Source organism: Haematobia irritans, chromosome 2 (assembly GCF_050003625.1).
Source record: "Haematobia irritans isolate KBUSLIRL chromosome 2, ASM5000362v1, whole genome shotgun sequence".
Classification (NCBI taxonomy): Eukaryota; Metazoa; Arthropoda; class Insecta; order Diptera; family Muscidae; genus Haematobia; species Haematobia irritans.
This window is the reverse complement of record NC_134398.1, coordinates 189445924-189469194: the sequence shown is the minus strand read 5'-3', so window position 1 is coordinate 189469194 and position 23271 is coordinate 189445924. Positions and strand designations below refer to the sequence as shown.

The 23271-nt window shown below is 31.5% G+C and overlaps 2 protein-coding genes across 2 annotated transcripts in view; one reads left to right on the top strand and one right to left on the bottom strand.

The window, feature by feature from the left end:
* The first annotated feature begins 3351 nt into the window (after positions 1–3351).
* The window catches only part of l(2)05287 (WD repeat-containing protein l(2)05287), a 40917-nt gene continuing 20997 nt past the window's right edge, over positions 3352–23271 (top strand). Inside the window, exons 1-9 of the mRNA XM_075297057.1 lie at positions 3352–3623; positions 3686–4063; positions 4130–4237; positions 4295–4427; positions 4500–4910; positions 4981–5159; positions 8424–9592; positions 9653–9813; positions 9872–10072. Coding sequence (XP_075153172.1) covers positions 3532–3623; positions 3686–4063; positions 4130–4237; positions 4295–4427; positions 4500–4910; positions 4981–5159; positions 8424–9592; positions 9653–9813; positions 9872–10072 — 2832 coding nt within the window. The 5' untranslated portion in view covers positions 3352–3531. The remainder of the gene's footprint in view (positions 3624–3685; positions 4064–4129; positions 4238–4294; positions 4428–4499; positions 4911–4980; positions 5160–8423; positions 9593–9652; positions 9814–9871; positions 10073–23271) is intronic.
* On the bottom strand, positions 14206–22941 carry LOC142224416 (uncharacterized). The gene is made up of 3 exons (XM_075294189.1): positions 22568–22941; positions 14813–14940; positions 14206–14604 (listed from the first exon to the last, which is right to left on the bottom strand). The coding sequence occupies exons 1-3, from the start codon at positions 22676–22678 to the stop codon at positions 14526–14528; spliced, it is 318 nt and encodes a 105-aa protein (XP_075150304.1). The 5' UTR covers positions 22679–22941; the 3' UTR covers positions 14206–14525.

The following is a 23271-nucleotide window of genomic DNA, read 5'->3' as shown; positions in this document are numbered from 1 at the left end:
CTCAACATCAATCTCTTATTAATGCATAAAAATGTGTTAAATGTGATGTGATAGCCGTATAAATGTTACCCTGCCAGCATTTCAAAGTTCCATTTCAACCTCATCGTTACCACAGACTCGTAAATGCCCTGCCAAAATTTTTTGAATTTGGGGTCGCTTCTGAGAATCCCCACTACGTCGAAAACAATCATATCCGACATCCAAAACTCGTCGGAAAAGCGCCGTCACTATTGAGAAGTTGTACCACGCCAAGTTACTACAAAAAAGTTTCGCATGAGTGCAATTATTAGGTGCCTTTATAGATCAATTTAGAACGACGCCAATAAGAGACCCTCCAAACAATCAGAAAAAGTGAATTTTAAGATAGTTGTAAAAGAATCATTGTGGTCAAGTAAAACATGTTTGTTTAGATGTTTATTAATTTGATTAAACATTTATAAATTCTTAAAAATATAACATTTATACCACTATCGCATCACATTTAACATAATTTTTTGCATTAATGATAATGTTGAGTTCCAAGTAGCAAGTTATTTTTGTTTTTATTCTCGATGGAAGCAGCGTGTATGTAAAATAGCTGAAAAACAATCACTTTATTCCATTTAGAAAATCAAAAATTGTTTACCAATATACCTTTCACAATTTTAAGCGAAATAACTATGTTTTCAGCACTTTATTATCGTTTTTATTTAAATAATGTATAAGAAGCTAGTTACGCTTGGTGTTTCACAAAAAATAAACTGGCTCCTTTACCAGTAGTGATGGCAAAATACATTGATGTACATTTTGTACTTTTCGATGTACATAGTTCGTGATGGTTGAAGTGACATTTACGAGTCTGGTGTAGCGATGAGGATGAAATGGAACTTTGAATGCTGGCAGGGTATGTTCGCTTTTCGCGCTGTTTTCTTTTTGCACTGGATACAACATTTGTATGGGCTATCCAGAACATCTCACCAGTGCAAGTTGCGCCGATCTTGCCAGATTGTGTTTTGATAAAGTGACGCTTCATCGATTCACAATAGCACTTTATTGTGACTAATTTATCGAAAAACGTGAAATTCAAAGTGGTATAGTGTCAAAAATAATCGCAGCAGTAAATATTTATTACTAATTGGAGCATTTCATACATTAAAAATGCAAGATTTCACTTCTTTTCTGTGATTGTTTTTGAACAGCTGATGACAGTGTTGCATATTTTTGGAGATGTCCTGGATAAACGAGTACTCTGTTTTCTTTTAGTCCTTCGCGGCTTAGGGTATCCAGTGCTAAAAGAAAACAGCCCTTTAATTGTTTTGTTTGTTGGTGCAACCGCCCTGCCAACATTTTTTGAATTTGGGGGCGCTTCTGAGAATCCCCAGTACGTCGAAAACAATCGTATACGACAACAAAAACTCGTCGGAAAAGCGCCGTCACTATTGAGAAGTTGTACCACGCCAAGTTACTACGAAAAAGTTTCTCATCAGTGCAATTATTAGGTGCCTATTTAGATCAATTTCGAAGGACGCCAATAAGTACCCCTGCAAACTATCAGAAAAAGTGCATTTTAAGGTAATTGTAGAAGAATCATTGTGGTCAAGTAAAACACGATTGTGTAGATGTTTATTGATTTGATTAAACATTTATAATTTCTTATAAATATAACATTTTTCGGTTTATCTCATCACATTTAACATAATTTTTTGCATTAATAAAATAATGATGTTGAGTTTTAAGTAGCAAGTTACATATTGCAGCGTCTATCAGCCAGTGTTTTTATTCTCGATGGAGGCAGCGTGTCTGTAAAATATCTGAAAAACAATCACTTTATTCCAGTTGGAAAGTCAAAAATTGTTCACCAATATACCTTTTACAATTTTAAGCGAAATAACTATGTTTTCAGCACTTCATTATCGATTTTATTTAAATAAATTATAAGAAGCTAGTTGCGCTTGGTGTTTCACAAAATATAAAATGGTAACAATAGTGATGGCAAAATACTTTCATGTACATTTCATACTTTTTTCATACGCTTCCCCCATCACAGTTGGTGATTGTTGCAGTGCCACTTACGAGTCTGTGGTAGCGATGAGGATGAAATGGAACTTTGAAATGCTGGCAGGGGTAATGTCTGTTTTTTGTTGGGAACGCGATTTTCCCAACATATTCTCAACTTGAATAATCCTTTGAAAATGTTAGAAATATATTTGAAATTTAGCATTTTTCAAGCATGTGTTTATTGGGATGGTAATGAAGAGAATGAGTACTCATTTAATAGTAGGGCTGTCACTCGGGATAAATCCCGTCCCGAAATCCCGGGATTTTCGGGACGGGATTTATCCCGAATCCCGGGATTTTTTATTTTGAATCCCGGGATTTTTCGGGATCCCGGAAAAATAATACCAATGTGATAAAATTGTGGTTTTTTAAGATTGTTTATTAATAAATTGGAGTCTTCACTCAGTGTAAACGGCCCTTAGATTTCATAACCGACAAATTGAGTTAATAAACATCTTGAGTAAGAATTTATTATACATGAGGTATACCAAGGCATATTAATTAAAGGTAAAGTCACGAACTAAAATGGCAGGTCACTTAAGTTGACATTTTGTGTATGTGTAGTGTTGTTGTATTGTAATATTTATGTACACAAAGAATGTAAACAAACATACTAAACGTAAACAAAGCCTTTGACAAGATGAATGTCGATATTAGTCACCTGATTGCATGACTTTACCTCTTTAATATGCCTTGGAGGTATACTAAAGAGCACAATTTCATCAAAAATCGAAATAAACGAGAAGGACCTTTGAATAATGAGTTCATGTGAAATGGAATTCGTGCCACATAAAATAAAAAGCAATGATAAAAGGTCCGTCGAAAATATGACAAGATCGCGATTATCTGACAATAATTTGGATGCTGCGATATTTTTACTTAAATCGAAGTACAAAAGGATTATCACAAGTATACGAAAATACGCCTAATCTAACCTAATCCTTAAAATGTTTGCTGAGTAAGATTGCGATAAGAAATGGCTTTTTTCATTTATTTTTTTTTTCGCTAAGTATGATAGCAATTTAAAATTGCTTTTAAATTTACTCTTATGTTCTTTTGTTGTTAATAAAATTGAATTAATTAAATAAATTGGTTTAATGTACAACAATTTTTTGGCGCTGTAAATTGTAATTAATTAAAATATTTAAAGAATCCCGAAAATTTCGGGATCCCGAAAAAAATCTCGAAAAATCCCGGGATCCCGGGATTCAATATTTTGAAATCCCGAATCCCGGGATTTTTAAAAATCGATCCCGAACGACAGCCCTATTTAATAGTAATGAGTACTCAAAAAATTAGTCAGTAGCGAGTACTTGTAATCAACACGTGCGAAGATTATTATTGAAAAAAGGCTCAAAATTCGTGTGGAAGAGGATTAAACGCTATCCAAGGATCGCAGGAGTTGTCAAAAGTAACTCCTCGAAGTTAAGAAACTAAAACAAGAATTGGAAACTTATATGTACGTTAAATTGCCACATCGGATCAAGAGTTGCAATGAATTTTGAGAAAGAGGATAGTTTAATTTTTGAACATTTAGCTGGTGGGAATATAATTGAAAAGCCACCCATATATGCTAGCACGGGAGAGTAAGTTAACTATAAATATGTTTATTTATAAAATCTTACTTTGAATTATTCCAATTTTGTAGACATTTGCTGTTCCTGTCCGGAGATGTTATCAATGTGTATTCCACAACTACAGGCCAACTGGTGCGAAAGTTGGAGGGTGCCACAACACCATTGGCAGACTATTGTTTTGAATTGGATAATGAAGATGTTATAGTGGCCTGCAGTCAGTCGGGCGAAATTTTGTCATGGTCATGGCAAACGGGTGAATTGAAAGGCACTGTGAAATTGGATGTCGGTCGTGGACTTGTTACCAATTTTCAAATTCTTAATTTATGGGGTAATTCACAGTTGCCTTATGCATTTATGTGTATGAAAATCGCAGGGGCACAGATCAATTGGCGTCTAGTGGATCGTGTAGAGGGGAGATTTGTTCCTATACCATGTGATTTGAAATTATCGTGAGTTTCTAGATATCCTAAATAAACGGGAAAGATATTTATCATTTGCTTATTTAATTCTAAAAGAATGAAGGCGCCTTTGATGTCAGTGGATACCAAAAATTTTCCAAATTTGGTATTGGTACAAGGATTTTATGTATTTTTCGTAAACTATAAAACTTGGACATGGAAGAGGTGAGTGAATTTATTTTTTACCCTTGACGTTTAACATCCTTTGCAATCTTTTTACAGATTTATGAACGCTCACAAAGTCCCTATAACAGTTCTTCAAAAGCATCCCTCTGAAGATTGTTTTGCAACTGGTGATGAAACTGGCAAGATTTTCTTGTGGCGTGAATTCACTAGTCAAACAGAAGTTAAGACTGTAAGTACTAATTGAAGCTATTGCTATGTTTTCCTTTCTTATTCTTCTTTCAATTCTTTATAACATTTACAGTCTCTCTACCATTGGCATCATACAAAAGTTACTAGCATATATTTCACAGTTTCCGGTGCGAATTTTTTCAGCAGTGGTGATGAAGCTGTTTTGGTTAAATGGAATGTAAAAAATCCAGAATATAAGCAATTTTTACCACGCATGTCAGCAAAAATTCAACACATTGTTGTTAGTCCCGATAATTCGCAAATTGCAGTTTGCACTGTGGATAATGGTGTACAAATTGTGGGAACTGAGAATAAAGTTCTCAGTAATCTTCAAGAATTCACTTACATTGTGGACGATAAGACAGGCAATAGTAAATTTCCAGTGGGTTTGCGTTTAAATCCAAGAACTAATACATTGGTCCTAAATGGTCGTACGGGCTCATTGCAATTCTATAATACATATACCAAAAATTTGCTATATAATGTAAGTAATTTAATGCCAATGAAAAGTATTTTGTTGATAATTTGATTAATGTTTATTTTTATATTTTCAGTTAAACATTGTCAATCAAAATCAACTATCAACTGAAAGCGATCGTATTTTATATGATATTAGTGTTACTAAAGCTGCTTTTAATATTGACTGGTTAGCCACTGGTGAAGTTTTCAATGATCAAGAGCATTTGCCTGAATTACGTTTGAAATTTTGGAAATTTCAAGAGGAATCACAACGGTAAGTTATAAAAACGAGAGGGATGCTAACACGGTTCCCACAGTTGGTAGAATTCTACCAAAAATTGTCGATTTTTTACTGTTTGGTAGATTGGTAGAATTCTTGATGTTTTGGTAGATTTTACAAAATATACCTCTCCAAATAGGAGGTATATACAATTTTGACAAAATTTTCTATAGTAATAAAATTTTGACAAAATTTTCTATAGAAATAAAATTTTGACAAAATTTTCTATAGAAATAAAATTTTGACAAAATTTTCTATAGAAATAAAATTTTGACAAAATTTTTTATAGAAATAAAATTTTGACAAAATTTTTTATAGAAATAAAATTTTGACAAAATTTTCTATAGAAATAAAATTTTGACAAAATTTTCTCTAGAAATAAAATTTTGACAAAATTTTCTATAGAAATAAAATTTTTACAAAATTTTCTGTAGAAATAAAATTTTTACAAAATTTTTATAGAAATAAAATTTTTACAAAATTTTCTATAGAAATAACATTTTGACAAAATTTTCCATAGAAATAACATTGTGACAAAATTTTCTATAGAAATAAAATTTTGACAAAATTTTCTATAGAAATAAAATTTTGACAAAATTTTCTATAGAAAAAAAAAATAATAATAAAAGAAATAAAATTTTTCACAAATTTTCTATAGAAATAAAATTTTGACAAAATTTTCTATAGAAAAAATAAAATAATAATAAAAGAAATAAAATTTTTCACAAATTTTCTATAGAAATAAAATTTTTCAAAAATTTTCTAGAGAAATAAAATTTGTCAAACATTTTCTATAGAAATAAAATTTTCGCAAAATTTTCTATAGAAATAAAATTTTGACAAAATTTTGCTTTAGAAATAAAATTTTGACGAAATTTTCTATAGAAATTAAAAAATTTTCTATAGAAATAAAATTTTGACAAAATTTTCTGTAGAAATAAAATTTTTACAAAATTTTCTGTAGAATTAAATTTTTACAAAATTTTCTGTAGAATTAAATTTTGACAACATTTTCTGTAGAAATAAAATTTTGACAAAATTTTATATAGAAATAAAATTTTTCACAAGTTTTCTATAGAAATAAAAAATTTCACAAATATTCTATAGAAATAAAATTTTTACAAAATTTTCTATAGAAATAAAATTTTTCACAAATTTTCTATAGAAATAAAATTTTTAAAAAATTTTCTATAGAAATAAAATTTTTCAAAAATTTTCTATAGAAATAAAATTTTCGCAAAATTTTCTATAGAAATAAAATTTTCGCAAAATTTTCTATAGAAATGAAATATTGACAAAATTTTCTATAGAAATAAAATTTTGACAAAATTTTCTATAGAAATGAAATTTTGACAAAATTTTCTATAGAAATATAATTTTGACAAAATTTTCTATAGAAATAAAATTTAGGGTTTTTTAAGTTTGGTTGATTTTTGATAACATTTTGCTTCAAATTTTGTTAGATTATTTTTGGCAAGCGTGGCAACCGTGGATACTAATCGGTAGGCTATCGAGGAAAATACGATATAATTATATTTTTTAAAATTTTCGCTGTTTTTAATTACAAACTAGTACCATATACTTTGCCAATATTTGGTTGGAGTATAATAATTTTGATCTGCAAAGATACATGTCTACCAAGTACTTAGTTCATAGATATAAATTGTCCGCTATTTTGTCCGTCCATTTAACATGTAACTTTCACGATAAAGTTATGCTATAAAGAGGAGCAGTTCGATATTTTCAAAGGCCTTATTATAGCCACTTATAGAATCTAGATGAATTGAAAGGATGATGTGTGGCACATTGTTTTCACATTAATTCAGTCGTTCTTCCATGAACGGTTGGATCAAGAAGAAGTATAGCTTACCAGAGAATTTGTATGATTGGGTTAAAAAGAACAGATTAACACAGACAGATTCACAGGTCTTTTTTTCGGTCATATCTTCATTTTACACTTCAAGAAGTAAAATCTTTTATTCTTTCAAATATGTTGCTATGATGAAGATGTTTTATATAAGAGATACAAAAATCAAATCGATTTTTTTCTCATAAAAAAATCCAAATTCGACTTTTTGTTTTATCCAAAATCTACTTTTGCATTTTTAGAAATCGAGCAGTAGTAGTAAAAAAATTGAAAAGTAGTTTTTGAGTTGAAAGTGAATGTGATTAAATTCTTTTTATTCTAAAAAAAAATTCACCAAAAATTCGAAAGTCGAGAAAAAATATACATTTTTAAATAACCGTAAAAGTCGAATGTAGATAAAATTTTTAAAATGTCCAAAATCGATTTTTCAATTTTAAGACAAAGTTGAGAAGTCGACTTTTCGATTCTCATTACAATCCCTATTTTTGTTGATATTCGTTGACACCTATAAAGCCGATTCATTGATTTTACCACTGGATCACCTTCAAGTCATTCTTTTTTCGAAATATACTCCTGTGTTTCGGTGATCACGACTTCATTCGATGAAATTTTCTTCCCAAAGAACAGTCTTTTCAGATGTGAAAATAGGGAATAAGTCGCTGGGGCATTTTCTGGAAGCAATTCGAAACCCAACTATTACATGCGGAAGCAATTCGAAACCCAACTATTACATGCACCCAAATTTTTTTTTTTTTTTGATTTAATCACGAAATTCATTTGATCCAATTAATTTTTTAATTGAAATGTCTTAAATCACAGAAATGATAGTATCAATTAAATTATTATTTGAAAGTCAATTAAAAAATTAATTGATCGAATTAAACAATTAATTGGTACTATTAATTTTGGTGATTGACTTTTGTTTCTAGTAAAAATTTTTTTTAATCATATTTTTTAAAACTCGATTAAGATTTTAATCGGAAAAATTTTCGTGAATTTTTTTTCTGTGTGCACATCCAAAATGCCGACACTATTACTTTCCACCCAACGGTAGCGTTTTTCATATTTTTCTCAATCGTCCTCTCGTTGTTGTTTCTGGTTAAAAGTGAGCTCATGTGACATTCTCTTCGCATGAGCTCGCTTTTAATTATCACTTTGTAATTTTTTAATTTTTTTCAATTCTTATTTTTCCGGGTTTAAACTGAGCACATGAATCCTTGATGACAGATCGATTGGGACAGTTTCTGGGTCGTAATCAAGCCATGTATTAGACAACATCTTCATATAGGAATTACACTATTCTAATTTGTGCTTTCTTCCCTTACATTACTAATGAATTATCCTCGTCTTCAAAATATCGTAAATAATATTTTTCGCTCTTTCAATTTCAGATATGCTCTCAACACAAACATCGAACTTCCCCACGAAGGTGGTTTCAAAGCTATAGAATTTTCCAATGACTATCAAGTGGATAATCTATTGTGTGCCACAGTTGGTGAAGATAATGTTATTAAAATGTGGTGTCTTGATGATTCCGATAGTATATACAAAGATGGTAAATCGTGGTTTTGTATAGCACAAACATCTTATAGAAATCTACCCGTCGACTCGATATCCTTTTCACAGGATGGTTCTTTACTGGCTGCTGGTTATGGCAACACCTTATGTATTTATAAATCGGATGATTTAAAACTGAAAGCAGCTTTAACTGGAGCCAATGGTATGGATGGCTGTGTTAGTAAGGCCCAAGTTCGTATACCTTCGAAAAATATGAATGGATCTAGAAATGATTTAAAGGAGAAACGTGACAAACTTATGAAATTATTTTCGAATATGTTGGACATGAATGAGGAGACATTGATAAAAGAATTACAAAAGACTGTGGTTCATGACAAGAAGAAAAAGAGCGATATGATGGATCCCGTTGGTGAATTAGATGATAAACAAAAGACAGCTCTTTATACGAGAATTTTACAATTGCATGAGCTAAATCTTTTCCAAAAAGTTATGATTTATCAGAAACTAGGTATAGGTTGTAAAGTACATCCACAAATAGCTGCTAAATTTGCCGATTATATACATAATACCGTAAAAGAGCGTAGAAAGGAGAAACGTGCACAATTATTGCATACGGAATTGCATCGCTTGAATAAACAATGTCGTTTTAAAGCCAAATACCGTTTGGATCAATATGTAAAACGGCAACGCACCTATGATACCACTGTTAGCAACAATCTAGTACCTTTGCTAAGTCTTTTGAATTTAAGTCACAACACAACACAAACTCCCATAAGCAATGGCTCGGCGGCTCAAGCCTCCAAGAGTCCTAAAGTGAATAACGAAAAAGTTATTCCACCAAAATCCCCTATAGCCGAAATAAGACATGTTCAATTTGCTGCCGGTGAATATGGTCATCTAGTAGCCGTGTGTACAGAACGTCGTATACTCATATGGAATTTGTTGACATTACGTCTACAATCGGTGTTGAAATTAAGTGTGAAACATTTTACATTTGATGCTCAAACAAATCTTATGGCCGTCGTTACCACTAATGATGAATGTGAGTAAAAGGCAATTGCGTTTTTTTTTTTTGAAGTTTAATTTGATTTTCTAATTTTAGTACATATTTTTCAACCAAATGTTCCACTTCCTATATATCAACGTCATAATATTCCTCAATTGCATGGCATGGCTTGGATACCAAGGCGTTATCCTAAACAACGTTCTATTAATTTAGATTGGCAGGCTCAATCTACTTTATACTTTTTAACTGATGACCAAGTAAGTTTATTTGGGATTAAAAAATAAAATCAAATAATAACTTTTAAATTGTTTTTAGAAAATTGTTTATCTCTCATCGCCTACGGAAAAAGAAGCCGACGTGCCTACGCCCATTGTTTTTAATAATTTTGCCTCAGAGACAATGCGTTACTCAACATTTGGAACTTATGCTGTAAAGTCCAATACAGAAAAACAGATATCTAGTAGACAGTCTGGTCCACTAGTTCTGGGAAATGCAGATAAAACTGCGGTGAAAGCGGTAAGTTAATTCCAATTTAAAATATTTTTTTTTATATTTTATTTATTTATTTATTCCTTTATTGCAATATTTGAAACTGTAGAAAGGTCGCCTATGGCATTTCATATTGTTGTACAATATGCAATGTTCTGTTATAATTCGAATAGCGATTTGTAATTAAATGACCACACTAGCCCGAATCGGCCGAGTTTGTGTCAGATTCCTTAGTTAATTATTCCCCCATGTTGTCGTTGTTGTAACAGTTTTTAATGTAGTTTCATCCATTTTGTTCTATGCTTGTGTAGTTCAGCTGGTAGCCAGATCAAGGAACTCTGCGACAAGGATGGGGTGTGTCCAGAGTGATCTGGTAGTGAAACGGGTAGGCTTAGCTGGGCAAGCAAAAAGGTGGCGAGTGTCATGTGACCCTTGATTACAGATGGGACACACGTCAGCTACGCTGCTATCAATTACTGATAAGTATGAATTGATGCGGCTGCACTTGCCTGATCTTAGTTGGGTCAAAACTACCCTTGTCTGCCTCCTCCGGTGCTATGGGCCTCGGTCGGACTCCGAGAACACGATTAACCTTGTAGCTTCACATGTTCGGGTTTACTGGTTTATGTATACCAACTATGTGTAAAAAAGAGATCGGAGAAAATTTAGCATTTTGCAAATTCTTAAGCCACAACTGGAGGTATATCTTTCGGCATCTATGTACGTTGAAATACTTAGGACCTTCCAAAGTCTCGACTAAAAATAGGCTCGGCCATATATTCATACCATTTTTAAGATTAAGGGAGTCACAATGGTTAACATGTCCGTCATGGGTTCAATACCAGTTTCGACAAAAAAAACGCTTCTCAGCAGTCGATTATCCCATCCCAGTAATGCTGTTGACATTTTTGAGTGATTCAAAGCTTATCAAAATGGTTTCACAGCAATGTGAAACGCCGTTCGAACTCGGCTATAAGATGGAGGTACCTTGATCGAACCCACGACCTTGTTAGTGCAAGGCGGGCATGCTAACCGTTGCACCACGGTGGCTCCCTATATTTTAGGTAGAACTCACGCCAATCACACTTACGAAAAATATCGTGACTCACGAATAATTTTATAAATAATTTACATGGAGAACCTGACTGAAAACATGAGCATGATTAAAATCGCGAGCGTTATTATTATTATCGTTTCCTATTGAGGAAATTGTATCGGAATCTAGCTTTGGATCGTTAAATAGCTTTGGATCATTCAAATCCCCCGGACCTGATGGAATTACTCCGGCGGAGTTACAAGCGGTGGCTGACAGAATTATCCCCTGGTTGTCGGCGATATATATAGGATGTATCAACTTAGCATATATTCCAGGAAAGTGGAGGGAATCAAATCCCGTTTTCATACCTAAAGCGGGAAAAGCCTCTCACTCGAATGCGAAGGATTTCCGACCAATCAGCTTATCATCATTCCTACTTAAGACTCTGGAGAGGATGATATATATTTATCTTAGAACTAGCGTCGATTCAAGTTTGCTCTCGAAACGACAGCATGCATACTCGAAGGGCAGGTCTACTGAGACCGCATTACATGAACTAGTCAGCTTTATTGAAAGCTCACTATCTGTCAAAGAATACACAATCATCGTTACTAGAGATCGAAGGGACGTTCAATAACGTCCATCCGATATTAAATGGACTGACAACTCTGAATGTTGATCCAGGCTGTTAGACGAACTTCTAAGGCAGAGACGCATTTCAGCCACACTAGGACAAGCAAACATACAAGGGTATGTGAACAGTGGCACTCCTCAAGGAGGAGTTCTATCACCTCTTCTTTGGAATGTTGCAATAAACAACCTTCTGGTTTCCCCAGAAAAAGAAAGGATACAAGTGGTGTCATACGCAGATGATGTGGCGCTAGCAGTCAGGGGAAAATTCCCATCAACAGTTAGAGATATTATACAGAGAGCCCTTCGGATGACTGAGAAATGGGCGAAAGATAATGGTCTTGGGGTAAATCCTGCAAAGACAGAACTAGTCATGTACTGCAAGGAACGCAAAACTCCCACGTTTAGGCCCATTTCCTTAGGGGATATTGAAATTCCCTTTAGTGAGTGTGCAAAATACCTTGGCGTTATTTTGGATAGGAAGCTGAACTTTAAGCTTAATATTGAAGAAAGGGCGAGGAAAGCAACGGTAGCTTTATACTCGTGGAAAAAGGCAATAGGGAAAAAGTGGGGGCTAAAACCAAAAATTGTGCAATGGCTATACACGGCAGTGGTTAGACCTATAATGCTATATGGTGTTGTAGTCAGGTGGCCGACACTTCACCAGCCGACAAGTTTAGACAAAGTTCAGCGTATGGCGTGCTTGTGTATCTCAGATGCATTCAGCAAGACAGGAACAAATTCCCTTAATGCCATACTGCATCTATTGCCTTTAGACATTTTGGCCAAACAGTCAGCTGCAGCTAAAGATCTGGAACTTCGAATAGCGAAAAGATTACCTGATCACTGTAGTGTTTTTCAGGCTGAAATATTAGCAATAAGAGAAGTGGTGAATTGGCTGATAAGTAATGCTCCAGGCAATGTTGGCATTAAAATATACTCAGACAGTCAATGGCAATAAAATCCTTGGACTCTGTGTTCCTCAACTCGAAAACGGCCATCGACTGCCGCAAATCTCTCAATGAGATGGCTGAGCAGCACAATATTCACCTAATATGGGTGCCTGACCATAGGAACCTTCAATAATGTATAATGACTATTGTATGAGCTGTCATGATGCGGAGGAAAAGGAATCAATAAAACACCTCTCGTGCGAGTGTCCTGCATTTTGTGTAAGGCGTAAGCAAATTTTAGGGGCATATAGCTTCAGATTACTGGCGGACCAGGAAAACGTTAACTTAAGCAGTCTGCTAATGTTTTTGTAACAATCTGGTTGGTTCAACAGAAGGAAATAATCCAGAAGGTTCAGCGGTTAAAACTAGAAGTGCCCATATATAATAGGTACTTTTAGTTAACGTGGTATCACAATGGACTGAATAGTCTAAGTGAGCCTGAATCTTAATCGGGCTGTCACGTTAACCTAACCTAACCTAACCTAGGAGTCACTAAACTTCAAAGTGAATTTCAATCGTAAGTGTTATTATTTTCGTGAGTGAAATTTGTTACTCACGAAGAGATTATTTTTGTGACTCACGCTCATGTACGACATTTCGTTGGTTAATCACGTTCACGTACATTCACGCAGTTGTCATCAACGTGACTTGCGATTCGGGAGCGAATCACGAAAATTTTCGTGAGCCATGAGAATTTCGTGTCACATGTACACCTCTACCCTAGATCCTATGAGTCAATTGGTCGTCCATTTATCGATTCTAAGGGCCTATTGTCTTGTGTCGCATCTGACTACTATTCAGCAGCAGCTAGGGAATATTTTTAGAATGCATCCAAATGCTTTCATTTGGTAGAATTGCATCCTTCTGACCTCTTAGCATCTGATAATGTGCTGTGATATAGAGGAAAACGATATCATCTATAAATATCAGTTTCGTTTTGGGAGAGGTTGCGGGACAGATGAAGCAGTGCTAAATCTATTGAACTATATATATTATATTTATTTAGAGGTGTAGGTGTCCTATTTTTAGATTTGACAAAAGCCTTCGACATTGAAGATCATCGGGTACTTCTTCGGAAGTTGTTATATTATGGTATTCGAGGTGATGAATTACAATTGTTTAGAAGTTTTTGACAAATCGGAGGCAGTATGTGGTAGTATCTGGAGAGGAAAGTATGTATCAGTCGTGAGGCATGGAATTCCGCAGGGAAGTTGCTTAGGTCCACTACTTTCCCTTATCTATATAAATGATTTATCCAATCTGGGGTTAGATTGCCGGATGTATATGTTTGCAGATGATATATGTCTACCCTTATAGAAACGATGTGACATTAAGATATGCTATGGAAAGATAGAACAAAATAGCTCCAGCGTTAGGGATTCTTTTTAAGATGAGGTACCTTTTGGACTCCAGAACTAAGATGAAGGTATTTGGTTGCTGGGAGCATTATAAAATGTACATTATTGAGTGCACAGGCAAACATTTTTTCCATAAAAGAAAACACCATTACATTCCCACCAAAATTAAACAATAAAACATAATTATATTAACTTTTATTTATTTTTATAAAATAACATAGTAAATAAATTAATCTTATTATCTAGAATATAACCGCTTAAAGCTATGAAGTACAAAGGCATTTTGGGCGCAAAGTTAAATCTTATAATAATTTATGTTTGTGCGACTTATGTAATGAATACTTTTTGGTTTTGTGCAGAATTTTTTTTTTTAATATTGAATAAAACAAAGGACGATCGTTTCATGTAGCATAAAATATACAAAATTATTCTTACAATATGTTAATGAAATACTTAATACGTCCATTCCAAAAAAAAAAAATCCAAACGTTGAAATAAATTTCTCAACTATTTTTATTCTTAGCAGTCGCAGTTTTACTATCAGTCGTTTTAACAAAATTATAATTTAAACTTTGGCTTAGTCTGTAAATAGATTTTGAAAAAACAAAAAATCAAAAGATAAACAGAAATAAGATTAAGGAAAATCAAAGTTAACACAATCTAAAACAAAATCTAAATCTAAACAAAATAGTTAATATTTTAAAATTTAGTATTAATTGTTGTGGTTAAAATTTAGAAAATTTATAGCATGAGAGTTAGTTACCATATATAAATGTATATCAAAGCTCACTTTTTCACATCACCCAAACGGGGAGCTGTCGGTACTCTTAAATGTCGACAACGACGCATCATTAGAACGTCATGTTTGAAATAACGTAAACAATGCCATTGTGGAACTTTAGGCATTAACATTTCGTGCTGGAAAGAAAAGAAAAGCGTCAATTGAAAGGACAAACGTCATTTGTTATATGTTATTGTGTTTTTTTCTTTTATCTTTTTTTTTGGGGGGTAAAAGTGTCGTGTAAAGTTTTTTTCCACTTGAATTATAATTTGTTTATTTGGATTTTCTAAATTTATTTTAATTCGTTAACAAAAGTCTATAGTCTATATATAGACCCAATGACCTGATGCTCTGGTATGTGGAAGATAAAATTATTATTGTCACATTTAAATCTCATGTGAAACATCATCTAATGACTTTGAATATCAGTTATGAAGGGAAAGATATGGGAGAGTACTTTGTTCAGGTGGGATTCTAGATTAGGATAGATGGTAGCCCGATGTATAAGGCTCACTTACACTATTCAGTCCATTGTGATACTACAGTGGTGAACTTCTCTATTAACATTGAGTGCTGCCCGATTCCATGTTAAGCTCAATAACAAGGGATCTCCTTTTTATAGCCAAGTCCGAATGGGAGTCTACGAAATCATTATTCGGGCTATTATATGGAGACTATATAAGAAATCCATCAATTTGAGATATTTCAAGCCAATCATGGACCGTTATAAACCAAATTTGATAAATTTTTGTGGATAGTTCGAATTAAAATGGTATTAAAAAATCCGTGGGTTGCTTTCTTTGTGGTCTATATCAAAACATGGACCAACGTAGCCCGTCTTCGAAAATAAATTGTTTGCAGACAAAAAACGAATCTGTGTAAAATTTGATTACAACAGCCCAGACAGACGGACATTGATTTCTAAGTTACGAATTCTAATTTTAGTGACGAAATGTTTTCCTTTATTTTAAAGACATTTTTTATTGACCGGTTCCCCTATCTCATACGAACATTTTCTTTCGTATTTCAAACGAAAGAAATTTGATTTTGATTCTCCTATTTCGGAAGATAATCCACTTTAAAAATTCAAAATAAAAAAGCCAAATCGATTGGAATTCGAGTGACTGCCTTTCTTTCGAGTTCGTTTTCGTACACAAAACAAAAAAATGTTTCTGATCCAATGACTGAATTAATTAGAAATAGAAAATGAACATTACTTATTGAATTTCTTCGGCACTTTCAATTATTTTTATACCCTCCACCATAGGATGGGCGGTATATAAACTTTGTCATTCCGTTTGTAACACATCGAAATATTGCTCTAAGACCCCATAAAGTATATATATTCTGGGTCGTGGTGAAATTCTGAGTCGATTTGAGCATGTCCGTCTGTTGAAATCACGCTAAATTTCGAACGAAACAAGCTATCGACTTGAAACTTGGCATAAGTAGTTGTTATTGATGGAGGTCGGATGGTATTGCAAATGGGCCGTATCGGATCACTTTGACGTATAGCCCCCATATAAACCGACCCCCAGATTTGGCTTGCGGAGCCTCTAGGAGGAGCAAAATTCATCCGATCCGGTTGAAATTTGGTATGTGGTGTTAGTGTACGGTCTCTATCAACCATGTAAAAATTGATCCATATCGGTCCATAATTATATATAGCCCCCGTATAAATCGATCCTCCGGAACCTCTTGGAGAAGCAAAATTCATCCGATTCGGTTGAAATTTGGTACGTGGTGTCAGTATATGGTCTCTAACAACCATGCAAAAAATGGTCCATATCGATCCATAATTATATATAGCCCCCATATAAATCGATTCTCAGATTTGACCTCCGGAACCTCTTGGAGGAGCAAAATTCATCCGATCCGGTTGAAATATTGGTACATTGCTCTAGTATATGGCCGCTAACAGCATTGCAAAAATTGGTCCATATCGGTCTATAGTTATATATAGCCGATGGCCAATCACACACAAATTGGTCCATATCGCCAAAAATAATCTACCAACATTTTATTTCCATAGAAAATGTTGTCAAAATATTATTTCTTTAGAAAATTTTGTCAAAATTTTATTTCTATAGAAAATTTTATCAAAATTTTATTTCTATAGAAAATTTTATCAACATTTTATTTCTATAGAAAATTTTGTCAAAATTTGATTTCTATAGAAAATTTTGTCAAAATTTTATTTCTATAGAAAATTGTGTCAAAATTTGATTTCTATAGAAAATTTTCTTAAAATTTTATTTCTATAGAAAATTTTATCAAAATTTTATTTCTATAGAAAATTTTGTCAAAATATTATTTCTATAGAAAATTTTGTCAAAATTTTATTTCTATAGAAAATTGTGTCAAAATTTTATTTCTATAGAAGATTTTGTCAAAATTTTATTTCTATAGAAAATTTTGTCAAAATTTTATTTCTATAGAAAATTTTGTCAAAATTTTATTTCTATAGAAAATTTTGTCAAAATTTTATTTCTATAGAAAATTTTGTCACAATTTTATTTCTATAGAAAATTTTGTCAAAATTTTATTCCTATAGAAAATTGTGCCAATATTTTATTTCTATAGAAAATTTTGTCAAAATTTTATTTCTAAAGAAAATTTTATCAAAATTTTATTTCTATAGAAAATTTTGTCAAAATTTTATTTCTATAGAAAATGTTGTCAAAATTTTATTTCTATAGAAGATTTTATCAAAATTTTATTTCTATAGAAAATTTTATCAAAATTTTATTTCTATAGAAAATTTTAACAAAATTTTATCAAAATTTTATTTCTATAGAAAATTTTGTCAAAATTTTATTTCTATAGAAAATTTTGTCAAAATTTTATTTCTATAGAAGATTTTATCAAAATTTTATTTCTATAGAAAATTTTATCAAAATTTATTTCTATAGAAAATTTTGTCAAAATTTTATTTCTATAGAAAATTTTGTCAAAATTTTATTTCTATAGAAAATTTTGTCAAAATTTTATTTCTATAGAAAATTTTGTCAAAATTTTATTTCTATAGAAAATTTTGTCAAAATTTTATTTCTATAGAAAATTTTGTCAAAATTTTATTTCTATAGAAAATTGTGTCAATATTTTATTTCTATAGAAAATGTTGTCAAAATTTTATTTCTAAAGAAAATTTTATCAAAATTTTATTTCTATAGAAAATTTTGTCAAAATTTTATTTCTATAGAAAATGTTGTCAAAATTTTATTTCTATAGAAAATTTTATCAAAATTTTATTTCTATAGAAAATTTTAACAAAATTTTATTTCTATAGAAAATTTTGTCAAAATTTTATTTCTATAGAAAATTTTAACAAAATTTTATCAAAATTTTATTTCTATAGAAAATTTTGTCAAAATTTTATTTCTATAGAAAATTTTGTCAAAATTTTATTTCTATAGAAGATTTTATCAAAATTTTATTTCTATAGAAAATTTTATCAAAATTTTATTTCTATAGAAAATTTTAACAAAATTTTATCAAAATTTTATTTCTATAGAAAATTTTGTCAAAATTTTATTTCTATAGAAAATTTTGTCAAAATTTTATTTCTATAGAAGATTTTATCAAAATTTTATTTCTATAGAAAATTTTATCAAAATTTATTTCTATAGAAAATTTTGTCAAAATTTTATTTCTATAGAAAATTTTGTCAAAATTTTATTTCTATAGAAAATTTTGTCAAAATTTAATTCTATAGAAAATTTTGTCAAAATTTTATTTCTATAGAAAATTTTGTCAAAATTTTATTTCTATAGAAAATTGTGTCAATATTTTATTTCTATAGAAAATGTTGTCAAAATTTTATTTCTAAAGAAAATTTTATCAAAATTTTATTTCTATAGAAAATTTTGTCAAAATTTTATTTCTATAGAAAATGTTGTCAAAATTTTATTTCTATAGAAAATTTTATCAAAATTTTATTTCTATAGAAAATTTTAACAAAATTTTATTTCTATAGAAAATTTTGTCAAAATTTTATTTCTAAAGAAAATTGTGTCAAAATTGTATTTCTGTAGAAAATTTTGTCAAAATTTTATTTGTATAGAAAATTTAGTCAAAATTTTATTTCTATACAAAATTGTATCAAAATTTTATTTCTATAGAAAATTTTGTCAAAATTTTATTTCTATAGAAAATTTTGTCAAAATTTTTTTCTATAGAAAATTTTGTCAAAATTTTATTTCTATAGAAAATATCTTGCCATCGGCAAGTGTACCCAAGTAATTCGATTGTGGATGAAAGTCTTTAGTAGAAGATTCTACGCAGTCCATGGTGGAGGGTACATAAGATTCGGACTGGCCGAACTTACGTCCGTATATACTTTTTTTAATTGATTCAATTGATTATGTTTGCAAACCCCAATTATTTTTTAAATGAGATTATCAATTATTTATTTATAAATATTTCATCGATTATAATTATATTTGGTATTTTCTGTGGATTTGACTCTAAATTTGATGAACCAATGAATAGTATGTATACAGACACTTATTATTTCCGAGAAAAATTGTTCATTATATTTTTAATTGTACATTTATTTTATTTAATTAAAATTTTCATTGAAAAATAATTTAATTAAAAACGTAAACGTTTTCAATACAGTTTTTAACAGACGTTATTTTTAATAATTAATTACGATTAATTTTTTAATTGTTTACGATTTCAACTACAATCAACTTTTTAATTAGAAAAATTTTTGGTTTTTTTTCTGTATGTGATTTACGGGAACCGGGTATTAGGATTGTTGAAATTACTCATATTAGAGATTAGGTTTTGCAGTTTAGATCAATATTTTTTTTTTTGGCAAATATTTTGTCAATAATATGTCAATGTGATAGAAAATCTCCCAAAATATATCAGTTAGTTGAATATGATTGTCTTAGGGTATAACATAGTCGACAACGTCAGTAAGTAATTTATTTTAAATTTATATACGGTACGATATGTAAGGGGCCTCGATTTTACCTAATTGTAACTTCTATTAGGAAACAACTATGTTTCTATGAAATTATCAAATTTAAATAGACCCCTGAGGAAGCGATTCAATATTGTATCGAAATATTGGGGAAAATAAATAAAATATTTAAAAAAGACCTCGAGCTTGAAAAAACATGACTTTTTTATTAAATAGGGAAATTTATTATTACAACTTACACTGAAAAAACAGTGAACCCATCAGTAAGAAAAGTTTTGGTTAATTTTAGTAAATTTTTATTATTTTTAGAAAATTTTAACTAAACTGTATTTCAAACCCTGAGATCACAAAAATTAATAATTTTTTTCGACAAATTCAAAAAAATTTACTAGACATAATTAATTTTTTGCACTTGTTAACGAAAAATTTGTAGTTTGAAGGAAAAAATTGGAGTTCAAAATTGCAAGAATTTCTTTAGTGTCATACGAAGTTCAAGAAGGGCGTTGTTTTTTTGAAAATTTTACAAATTTAAAGAAATAATTAACTATTTTGTGAGAAGTAAAAATATAGTAAATCTTTATACTTCATTTGTGTATATTTTTTCCCGTTTTTATACCCTCCACCATAGGATGGGGGTATATTAACTTTGTCATTCCGTTTGTAACACATCGAAATATTGCTCTAAGACCCCATAAAGTATATATATTCTGGGTCGTGGTGAAATTCTGAGTCGATCTAAGCATGTCCGTCCGTCCGTCCGTCTGTCCGTCTGTCCGGCTGTCCGTCGGTCTGTGGAAATCACGCTAACTTCCGAACGAAACAAGCTATCGACTTGAAACTTGGCACAAGTAGTTGTTATTGATGTAGGTCGGATGGTATTGAAAATCGGCCATATCGGACCACGTTTACGTATAGCCCCCATATAAACCGATCCCCAAATTTGGCTTGGGGAGCCTCCCGGAGCAGCAAAATTCATCCGATCCGGTTGAAATTTGGTACCTGATGTTAGTATACGGCCTCTAACAACCATGCAAAAATTGGTCCATATCGGTCCATAATTATATATAGCTCCCATATAAACCGATCCCCAGATTTGACCTCCGGAGCCTCTTGGAGGAGCAAAATTCATCCGATCCGGTTGAAATTTAGTACGTGGTCTTAGTATACGGTCTCTAACACCCATGCAAAAATTGGTCCATGTCGGTCCATAATTATATATAGCCCCCATATAAACCGATCCCCAGATTTGACCTCCGGAGCCTCTTGGAGGGGAAAAATTCATCCGATCCGGTTGAAATGTGGTACCTGATGTTAGTATACGGTCTCTAACAACCATGCAAAAATTGGTCCATATCGGTCCATAATTATATATAGCCCCCATATAAACCGATCCCCAGATTTGACCTCCGGAGTCTCTTGGAGGGGCAAAATTCATCCGATCCTGTTGAAATTTGGTACCTGATGTTAGTATACGGCCTCTAACAACCATGCAAAAATTGGTCCATATCGGTTCATAATTATATATAGCTCCCATATAAACCGATCCCCAGATTTGAACTCCGGAGCCTCTTGGAGGAGCAAAACTCATCCGATCCAATTGAAATTTACTACGTGGTGTTAGTATATAGTCTCTAACAACCATGCAAAAATTGGTCCATATCGGTTCATAATTATATATAGCTCCCATATAAACCGATCCCCAGATTTGACCTCAGGAGCCTCTTGGAGGAGCGAAATTCATCCGATCCAGTTGAAATTTGGTACATGGTGTTAGTATATGGTATCTAACAACCATGCAAAAATTGGTCCATATCGGTCCATAATTATATATAGCAAAAGTCATCCGATGCGGTTGAAATTTGGTACATTTTGTCAATATATGGCCTCTAACAGCCATGTAAAAATTGGTCAATATCGGTCTTTAGTTATATATAGCCGATGACTTATTACACAAAAATTGGTCCATATCGCCAAAAATAATCTACCAAAACTTTATTTTCATAGAAAATTTGTCAAATTTTATTACTATAGAAAGTTGTGTCAAAATTTCATTTCTATAGAAAGTTTTGTCAAATGTTTATTTCTATAGAAATGTTTGTCAAAATTTTATTTCCATAGAAAGTGTTGTCAAAATTTTATTTTTATAGAAAATTTTGTAAAAAATGTATTTCTGTAGAAAATTTTGTCAACATTTTATTTCTATACAAAATTTTGTCAACATTTTATTTCTATAGAAAATTTTGTCAAGTTTTTATTTCTATAGAAAATTTTGTCAAAATGTTATTTCTATAGAAAATTTTGTCAAGTTTTCATTTCTATAGAAAATTTTGTCAAACTATATTATATACGTATTTAATCGGCCTTTTTTTGTTTAATATATACCCCGTATGGGCTAACTTACAATTTAGAAGACAGTGTTAAAAAGTTTTACGATACCTTGCCATCGGCAAGTGTTATCGCAACCCAAGTAATTCGATTGTGGATGACAGCCTTTAGTAGAAGTTCCTACGCAATCCATGGTGGAGGGTACATAAGATTCGGCCTGGCCGAACTTACGGCCGTATATACTTGTTTTAGTTAATTTAACTAACGTACGCAAAAAATTTTTGGAGTAAAGAAAACGTTTTCCAAACATAATAATTCCGTGAACTAAAATAAAGTTAAATTGGCTTTAGTGAAATAGAGGGTTCACTTTTTTTGAGTGTAGAAATGTTTAATAGATTTCTCTGCTTTGTCCAAGCTTTGATTTACGCGTCCTTATGTCTATGACAATAAATTATTTCGCGTTGAAAATTGCTCTTGTCGCCACATATCCTTTTGGATGGGCTTACCTCATTCACTTTTGGCACTGGGCCACATTGGCCCACAGCAGGCATAAGAATAAGAATAATGTTTACAAACATCACCATTGACATTATAACTTTTAAAAATTTTGGCCACATTTTGTTGAAATTGTTGTTTATTTTAATGCAATTGGGTGTAAAATTCTTTTTCACTGGAGTCCTCTGTGCCTTGTATGTTTTAAATTTGGTATTTTTTCCGGCGTTTTTTTTGTTTACACGCGGAAGTATTGTGTTGTTTAATGTTTCTTTTGTGCTTCACAAATAGCACTCGCGCTTAAATGCAATTCCTCCCTCAGTTGCGTTCGGTTCAGTTACGATTTTTCGATTGACCCGAGAGTTTTCTAAAGCAGATGATTTTATAATGTCCCAAAAAGAAATGCGAGAACAACAAATAGTCTCGGGATTCAACATGATACACAAGCTTATGTGTTATATTCTCCATATCTCCTCGAACAGACGCAACATGCTGGTGGTGTTATCGCTCGAGTGGAGGATAAAAATACAGGCTAGGCCACAAAAGGCCTATAGAAATTTTTCTATAGAAAATTTTGTCAAAATTTTATTTCTATAAAAAATTTTGTCAAAATTTTGTTTCTATACAAAATTTTGTCAAAATTTTATTTCTATAGAAAATTTTGTCAAAATTTTGTTTCTATAGAAAATTTTGTCAAAATTTTATTTCTATAGAAAAT